This window comes from Carassius auratus, chromosome 36 (genome assembly GCF_003368295.1).
Source record: "Carassius auratus strain Wakin chromosome 36, ASM336829v1, whole genome shotgun sequence".
Classification (NCBI taxonomy): Eukaryota; Metazoa; Chordata; class Actinopteri; order Cypriniformes; family Cyprinidae; genus Carassius; species Carassius auratus.
Genome location: NC_039278.1, coordinates 5,286,678 through 5,296,102, shown reverse-complemented (window position 1 = coordinate 5,296,102; position 9,425 = coordinate 5,286,678). Strand labels below are relative to the sequence as shown.

Genomic DNA, 9,425 nt, shown 5'->3' with positions numbered 1-9,425 from the left:
TAGAAGCATATAACTAATGCCTTTATACTTGAAAGTATATATTAATATTATATTAATATATTAAATCAATTGTATTTATTATATATTATTTTTGTAGTTACAATAATTGTATTTTCATGGGAAAGCATGGCAATGTTTGTAAGTGCAAGCAACTGCAACAAGTGTGTTTGATTCACACCTTATCAAGTCTACCATGACAACCATAGTTTGTAAAAATAATAATAATAATAAAATAATAATAATATAATATATATATATATATATATATATATATATATATATATATATATATATATATATATATGTATGTATGTATACGTATGTATACGTATGTATACATGTGTATATATATATATATATATATATATATGTAGCCTATATATATATATATATATATATATATATTATATATATATATATATATATATATATATATATATATATATATATATATATATATATATGTAGCCTATATATATATATATATATATATATATGCTTTTACACTTGAAAATCCATTAGATTAGATTAATGAGAATTTACAGTAACTGCATTTCGATGAAAACTGTGTTTAACACAGTTTCATCAGTATCTTGTCTCTTAATCATAGCTTTGAAGACAGTTATTTAATAAAAACTTGTGTCAATCATTCTTTTTTTTTTTTTTCTTTTTTTTTATGCTTTATTTAGTGACAATTCACATACAAATGAACAATAAAAGCAAAAATATAAATACTGTATATTCAACCTGACAATAATTGTGAACTTGTGTCAATCATTCACGAACAGAGCTGCCGATTCTACAGCGTGCATCGCCGTTTGAACTCAACAGCCAATCAGTGGCGTCGCTTCAAAACTTCCGCCGAGCTCGTCACTCTCAGCCAATCGGCGCTGGGCTCTCGTGTTTGCTTGCTTTTTGAATTCAGAGAGTAAGCTGAGCAGATCAACCTATCAAATGAGCGAATACAATGGGCTTAAAATACCAACTCAACTTATTTTCGTAACGTAATCGTTTTATTTTGCACTTTAGACAAACTTTTCGTGTCATTGCGAGGACAGAGGTGTTTACCTGCGCAACTTTACGCGTCAGTTTTAACCAATTGGTCGAACGAACAAAAACGAGATTGCTTCAGCTGGTTTAGCAGCCAGTCGAACTCTCAGTGTTTCTTCAGTCATCAAAACATTTCTGGACTCATCCAACTTCTGTACGGTAAGTTTTCACCATACATCTGCTTAAATCAAACTACAAGACTGTTGGTAAGATTTTCATTTGTTTAGAAGTTAACCTTAGCTAGCTAACGTTAGCCATTAAACCGCTGCCAATCAGCTGTCACAACATTGCTCTCAAAAAAACCTGACAGATCTTTATGTATTACTTTATTTAATTAACTTTATCTGTTAAAATGTACATTCAATCAAACAAGTTTTGTTTCTCGTTTGGTCGTTCTGGTTCTTATAATAAACTGCACCAGCTTGTTATTAATGTAAACTTGCATTCAGATTATGTAAAGTTACTTATTACATTTATTCAGCTGTCAATTAAATATACATTTTTTAAAGATCATTAGTTAACCTTGATTCATTTCGGTGCAGCAATATATATATATTTTTTAAATTGATTTTCACCTCCCTTTACCTTCATTCCCTCCTAGCAGCTCAGCTGTTTGTCTCTTATTTTTGTGCCGACCTTGTTAACTTCTTTCTTTCTGGCCTCCAGCTGTTGATCTTCTGGACAGGACTGGGTTGCCACCCCTTGTCACAGCGCCATGGCTGACAGCAGCATAGTTACTTTAGGGCTGGGCCGCAGCCTGCTGGTGGACTCCTCCGTATACGACTCCCGGATGGCCGAGACCTCAAAGGAGCACATTTTCATGGGTCTATTTGCAGACGAGACAGAGGGTAAGTGAGCTGCCCTCCATCTCGATCAATCTTGTATTAAGACATTTCTGAAGGGTGGACCGTTTTACTGAGCACAAACTGAGCAGGTTTTTTTCTCTCACTCTGTTTTGTCCATTTCCGTAGAGATTCACCTTTGCCTGTGGTCTCTTTTATTTGTATTTTTTAGATGTATTGCCCAGAGTTGAGACCAGGGTGGTGTTGTTGGGGGAGGCAGGCAACATCCCAGAACTTGAGAAAGCTCTTCAGGTACCAAAGAAGAGAGTTGAGCTTTATATATATATATATATATATATATATATATATATATATATATATATATATATATATATATATATATATATATATATATATATATATATTGTTTTCTCTGATGTAAGATGAAATAAAATAATAAATCAGACCCTTCTAAAATATTCCAAGTTCAGTGTGAGTTTAGCTGGAGAAGAAGACCTTCAGAATCTTCCAATCTGATTAAAAGTAATCAGTTTGCTAATAGGATGTTTCTGGAAGAAGTCTCTTATGCACCAAGGCTGCATTTGTTTGATCAAAAATACAGTGAAAACATGATTGTAAAATATAATATTTAACAATACTTATATTTAAGTTTTTATATGAGTCACATTTGGATATATTTTAAAATGCAATTTATTTCTGTGACGCAATGCTGAATTATAAGCAGCCATACTCCAGTCTTCAGAGTCACATGATCCTTCAGAAATCATTCTAGTTCTTATTATTGTTGATGTTGAACAGTTATAACTGTTAATATTTTTGTGGAAACTTGTGATTTTTTTTTTTTTTTTTTTCAGAATTTAGTATTGAATCGAATGTTCTAAAATGATAATTTGTTTTTGTTACAACATAAAAGTCTTGTTAAAAGTCCTTTACTTGTGATCAATGAAATGCATGCTAACTGAATAATTTTCTTTCCTCCAAAAAAAGTCTTACTGACCCCAAAATCTGACTTAATTTTAGCAGTCGCTATAGCACCTAATGGTAAATTATAATTAAAAAATATTTTCTTAATATGTGCCTGTAAAAATAGAATTATTTAGCTATTTTTAATTAATGTATTAGTTTTTGTCAAGCACTGAGAATTAAATGAGTTGGGCTTCTTATGATGATGAAATGCCATTATAGTCTCAGAAAGTCTCATACTGACATTTTACTTGTTCTTATTATGCTTTCTATGTTTTTTTTATAATTATTATGCAACAGTAGTATACTGTAGACATTCAGTAGATCTTTGTTTCGTTTCATGCAATAACTGATAGAGCTATTTGAGTCCAGAACAGATGCAGATTTTGGCCAATTGTGTCATTAGCTTGATCAGCAGCTTTGAGGACCGTGCTCTCTCTGATTCTAAACTGGATTTGACGCTGATGATTATTTTACTTCGCATTCTTACACTGACGTGGTATGTGGTGGTTGGGAGTTAACAGGAGAGAAAGGTTATGATTGTTCCTTTATTTGCTCTGACAGTCGTGTTTGGAGGGAGCACGGGTCGACGCTGGGACATTCAGACTCAGAGCTTGATAAATGAGGTTAAGTGTGTGTGGATTCGGAATGAAACTTGTCATGTAGTGCTCGGGGAGGAAGGTGATGTTCCTGAAAGTCTCCTTGCCCTTGAGGTGATGTGAGAAGACTTCAGATGTACAGTAGCTGCTTCTTTTAGTAATCTATTCTCCCTGCCCTTACGCAGCTTATTACCTTTAGCGGAACTTCCTCCTGGACCTCTCTTGACATTTGAAGTTCTCATCTCGGTTCTTCTGACAGGTTTTAGACCCTCCTGCCTGGGAAATGTATCAGCTTTGGGTTGCCAGGTTGACGTCAATTCTTCATTTTTGCAGGCCATCACAATAATGGAAGTTCCTGTGGTAAAGATAAAAGAAGGGCAGCCGGGCACAAAGGCGTGTGAGAAATTGATAAAATCTATTGTCAATATGGTACGTCTCGGAACCTGGAATCTTTGCATGCTTGAGAGCACCGGGGGATTTGCGGCATGGTGTTTCATATCAAACTCACTCACACGGTGGTCTGGACTAAGTTCTAACAATGGGATCTAACAATAGTTCTGTGTTTGTCCAGCAGGTGGTCTTTAATCCATTAAATTAAGAATTAATGTAATCAATTATGTAATCAGCCCTTTGGTGATTAACTCCTGTTTGAGTTTTATGTTGAATTTGTCTGAATATTTTTGCATTCAGGTAAGTCATAGAATAACAATTTCTGAAAGTGAATCCCAAATGACAAGAATAATGGAAATTTCTGCACTAACAGATCTCCCTACAGTTCCCTTAAAAATCTTACCGGGCTGTTCACGGCGGACATATTCTTCCATATGCTCACCTAGGAAAATATAAATATTTCTAGTAAATATTACTGCATTATGACACAAAATTGTGCTTTAAAATTACTATAATGTCAAATTTGCCACATGATCTTTAAGAAATCATTCTGATATGCTGATTTTACTGTTAAAAAAATAGGCAGAATTTAACTTGCGGTTAACAAGTTAATAGACAGAAATTACCTTGTGATTCAATATGTGTTCTGTTGTATACTTTATTGTCTAACTGTCCTGTGTGAACCGCCCTTGACACTTGTGTTTGTATCCACTAAATCTGCATTTGACAAATGACTGCTGTCTTCCTGCATTGTGTCATCTGTCAGAACGCTTTACCATCTGTGAGACCCCTTATACTAAAGGAGAGCTCTCTCTGCAGTGATGATAATCCAGATCATGTGTTTGCTGATATACTCATTGTCATCTTTATTTTGTTTAAGAGACTGTGTCCTCTTCATCCCTATTAGGAAATAAACACGCCCTGTATTAAGACTGACAATGTCAGAGATTTTGGTGACGGCGAGAACTGCGAGTTCGAGACCGTGTTTGTGTTGAAAGACTTCCAGGCTCCTGAATACAACTTCCTGTACAAGAATGACAACCGTATCCTGGGGCCTCCTGCCGTGATGCACTGCGCCAGCAAGGGAGAGGTAAGGCCTGAAATAAAACAACACGAGCACACACACAGCATCACAGTCATCTCGTGGGTTTTTCTTAATCCCTGAGGCGGTGAAATGGTTTGATACTGGTATGCCTTCACGGGTTGAATGAAAGCTTGTTGAAATAAAGTTGTTCTTCCAACTGAAACGGATTCGTAAGCAGCTTTGATTGCTCCTGTGAAGTCTGGAAAATGTTGTTGGCTTATCTGAGTGCACACCGGAGTGTCTACTTGACTCCCTCAGATATTCCAAAGTGAAATGAGCACTTGGCTGGCTAGCGATCAGTGCCGGACAGAAAGATTAAGTCTGACGAAGACTAGAATATAGATGCAACACTCCACCCCAGTGGGAAATGAAGGCTTGTCTTATTGTTTTGAAGTCTTGAGGTGCACAGCTTAGCTGCCACTTTATATGAAAGGTCTGCCTTCTGAGAAGTCTCATGATTGTATATATACATGTACACACCCATACATGTATACATGCACGCAAAATTAAATGAAATATGTATATGTTTTTTATGAATAATATATATATTTTTTTATACTTGTATGCATTTAGAATGTATAATTAAAAATAGATATTACAAAAGTTTTGAAATCATTACGTTTTTTAAATATTCAAAATCTCTTAGCAAGGCTACATTTATTTGGTCAAAATATAATAAAACCGTAGTATTAAATTGCAATGTAAAATTATAAAAAAAAATTGAGTATATTTTAAAATCTCATTTATTCCTGTGACGACAAAGTTGCATTTCACTGTGTAATCAGTGTCACATGATACTTCAGAAATCATTCTAATATGCTGATTTGATGCTGTCTGCGTTTGTTACATAGAAAAATTATATATATATATATATATATATATATATATATATATATATATATATATATATAATGTTGTATGACAGGTAAAAATTTGATAGCCTGAATGCACTGTAAGTCGCTTTGGATAAAAGCATCTGCTAAATTCACAAATAAATAAATATATATATTCGCTGCTGAACCTTTAATACTGTACTTTAAGACTTTTAAATTAAAATTACCTCCTATTATGATATATGATAAATATAAATCAAATATGATATGATGTATATTCACTTGATCCAATTATTATATGATCTTAACCTCCTTGTGGCATAGTTTTTGTGTGTGCATTCTCAGATAGCTGAGATTGAGGCATATTAATGATATATTCCATCATTCTCCATGTCCTTGTCCATAGCCTCTGCCGTTCTCCTCCAGGCCTCTCTACTCAATGACCATGCTCAACTTGTCTCTTTGCTTCACCGGATTCCGTAAAAAAGATGAAGTGGTGAGTTCTGCTTTCCCATTCTTCTGACTCAAAAGCAGCCCATAATGTCACTGTTGGATTATTTGTTCAAATTAACTGTGCTTTTCTTCAGGTTACTCTAGTAAATCTCGTCCATCACATGGGCGGCACCATCCGAAAAGAATTTGACAGCGCTAAAGTAACACACCTCATCGCCCGTTCAACACATGGTGAAAAGTACAGGGTATGTATCCACCGTATCTGTGAAAAAAGAAAAGAAAAAAAAAAGCTTTCGTACTCAGTCTTCTGTAATGCCACTTATCAAATCAAATCACTTAGTCACTCCACTATATACGCCAGTGTAAAGACCAATCAAAAACTCAGCTGTGTGGTTTACTGGAGAGTGTAATATTTGCATAAAATATAAAAGACAGTGCCAACAAAAAAACAGTATACATGTATGCAATACACAATGTTACAAAAAAAAAAACATTTTATATAAAAGCTGTTCTTTTGAACATTTTATTTGTCAAAAATCCAGATAAAAGCATTAAGGTTTTCACACATTTTTAAATTGCAGTAATTCTGATTAAATTAGGGATGTTCATTTTGGTTATTTTTCCCAAATGACAACCGACGCTTGTTTACCGATCGAAAAACATCATAAAACTAGACTATACATATATATATATATATATATATATATATATATATATATATATATATATATATATACAGGTCCTTCTCAATAAATTAGCATATTGTCATAAAGTTCATTATTTTCCATAATGTAATGATACAAATTTAACTTTCATATATTTTAGATTCATTGCACACCAACTGAAATATTTCAGGTCTTTTATTGTTTTAATACTGATGATTTTGGCATACAGCTCATGAAAACCCAAAATGCCTGTCTCAAAAAAATTGCACATTTCATCCGACCAATAAAAGAAAAGTGTTTTTAATACAAAAAAAGTCAACCTTCAAATAATTATGTTTTCATATATGCACTCAATACTTGGTCGGGAATCCTTTTGCAGAAATGACTGCTTCAATGCGGCGTGGCATGGAGGCAATCAGCCTGTGGCACTGCTGAGGTGTTATGGAGGTGTCCAAAAGTCCAGTGCTGCTTCTCTATAGCCCAGGTCAGGCGCTTCTGCCACTGTTTCTGGTTCAAAAGTGGCTTGACCTGGGGAACGCGGCACCTTTAGCCCATTTCCTTCACACGCCTGTGCACGGTGGCTCTGGATGTTTCTACTCCAGACTCAGTCCACTGCTTCCGCAGGTCCTCCAAGGTCTGGAATCGGTCCTTCTCCACAATCTTCCTCAGGGTCCGGTCACCTCTTCTCATTGTGCAGCGTTTTTTTGCCACACTTTTTCCTTCCCACAGACTTCCCACTGAGGTGCCTTGATACAGCACTCTGGGAACAGCCTATTCGTTCAGAAATTTCTTTTTGTGTCTTACCCTCTTGCTTGAGGGTGTCAATGATGGCCTTCTGGTCAGCAGTCTTACCCATGATTGGGGTTTTGAGTAATGAACCAGGCTGGGAGTTTTTAAAAGCCTCAGGAATCTTTTGCAGGTGTTTAGAGTTAATTAGTTGATTCAGATAATTAGGTTAATAGCTTGTTTAGAGAACCTTTTCATGATATGATAATTTTTTGAGATAGGAATTTTGGGTTTTCATATGCTGTATGCCAAAATCATCAGTATTAAAACAATAAAAGACCTGAAATTTCAGTTGGTGTGCAATGAATCTAAAATATATGGAAGTTTAATTTTTATCATTATCACAATATGCAAATTTTTTGAGAAGGACCTATATATATATATATATATATATATATATATATATATATATATATATATATATATATATATATATATATATATATATATAAATAGGCCTATACGAGAAATATATTTTTACTTAAGAATTAAGAAGATAAATTAAATAACTGTAGCTTAGTATGCAGAGTTTTGGTTCATTTTTGTGCTGCGTGAAAGGACACCAGGCGGTAGAAAGAGGTATCCAATTTTTTTTTTTGCCTTATATTACAACAGCACAAAGATTTGTTTTTATTGTGAATGTACAAAAATTAAGGGAAACCTTTTACAATTCCGATTATCTTTATGACTAAAAGAAATAGTTGCTTCCATTGTTAGAAGGATAAGAAAAAATGTCTAATGATTGCGCTGGCACTGCATGCGCTCACACAGTTAAGCTTTGCTAACTTTTGCAGCCTGTTTATTATCATAATAAAATACAGTCAGGCAAATATATGGGAAAAAAAAACCACACACTGCTTAATGTAAATATGTAGGCTAGTAAAATCTGTGCAGTTAAGTGTTATCACCGTACTGGCATGATGCTATGCAAACAGGGATTAACTTGGATATTGTAACGCCAGTGAAGTAGCTTACATAAATAATAATTTGGCATTCAAATATAGCGAAAATGGAAACATTTGTTTTTGTGTCGAATGAGAGACCCAACATTGGTTTTAGTTTCATTTTAACCTAAATTAATTCATTTTGGCTTGTAGTTTATATTGCTATAGCTTCTTATATTTTTAATTCTTATTCTTTTCTGAATGCTGTCAATTAAAAGGATTTCTTATGGAGTGAGGGGAACTAAAATAGCCTAGCTATGTTTACTGTGTTTATTATAATGTTTGTAACTATTTTGAGTTGGCATTAGGCCCATTTCTTTTCTCTCTGTTGGAGAACAACAAGACCACGCCCCCCTTTTGTGTACTCATTAGGGCTGTGACGGTTGCTATCGCGTTTGTCTACTGCCACCGGCGGTAGTGCATGTGACATCACAAAGCATAATACAAAGTTTTGTATATAAGTGTAATAACTGTAATAGTTGCAAATTCTAAGTCTATGGTAATTAACAAATTACCTAAAACACAGCGTTATATTAGATTGACAGATTTGAGCGCAGGAAAATACAGTTTATGCATTCAGCAAATTAATTTAGTGTTGGGCGATGGATCTTGTTGGGAAAGCAAATACCACATCACCAATCTGGAGTCATCTGCATTCATGTCACCCATCAGCGTTTGCCCAAGTCCTCGTGATCGCAAACGCTGGCAGGTCAGGTTTGGTGATACTTTCTCCAAACTGGCCAAATACAAACGAGACAACGATAAATAAAAGATGGTAACAAGAAATATGGCAACGATTCCTATTTCAAAGAGAGCGCGTGCAGATGAGGAGTTACTGAGCTTGGTGGCGGAAAA

General features: G+C 34.6%; 1 protein-coding gene across 7 annotated transcripts in view; it reads left to right on the top strand.

Annotated features, from left to right (window-relative positions):
• Nucleotides 1-903: 903 nt before the first annotated feature.
• The window catches only part of LOC113055018 (protein ECT2-like), a 29,921-nt gene continuing 21,399 nt past the window's right edge, over nucleotides 904-9,425 (top strand). For 3 of the 7 annotated variants that reach the window (XM_026220942.1, XM_026220940.1, XM_026220936.1), the window contains exons 1-6: nucleotides 905-1,209; nucleotides 1,717-1,898; nucleotides 2,065-2,144; nucleotides 4,713-4,895; nucleotides 6,129-6,218; nucleotides 6,310-6,420. In XM_026220942.1, coding sequence (XP_026076727.1) covers nucleotides 1,766-1,898; nucleotides 2,065-2,144; nucleotides 4,713-4,895; nucleotides 6,129-6,218; nucleotides 6,310-6,420 — 597 coding nt within the window. In that variant the 5' untranslated portion in view covers nucleotides 905-1,209; nucleotides 1,717-1,765. Of the gene's footprint in view, nucleotides 1,210-1,716; nucleotides 1,899-2,064; nucleotides 2,145-3,748; nucleotides 3,845-4,712; nucleotides 4,896-6,128; nucleotides 6,219-6,309; nucleotides 6,421-9,425 lie in introns of all 7 variants that reach the window. The other 4 variants (XM_026220938.1, XM_026220935.1, XM_026220941.1 and 1 more) reach the window with 2 other exon arrangements.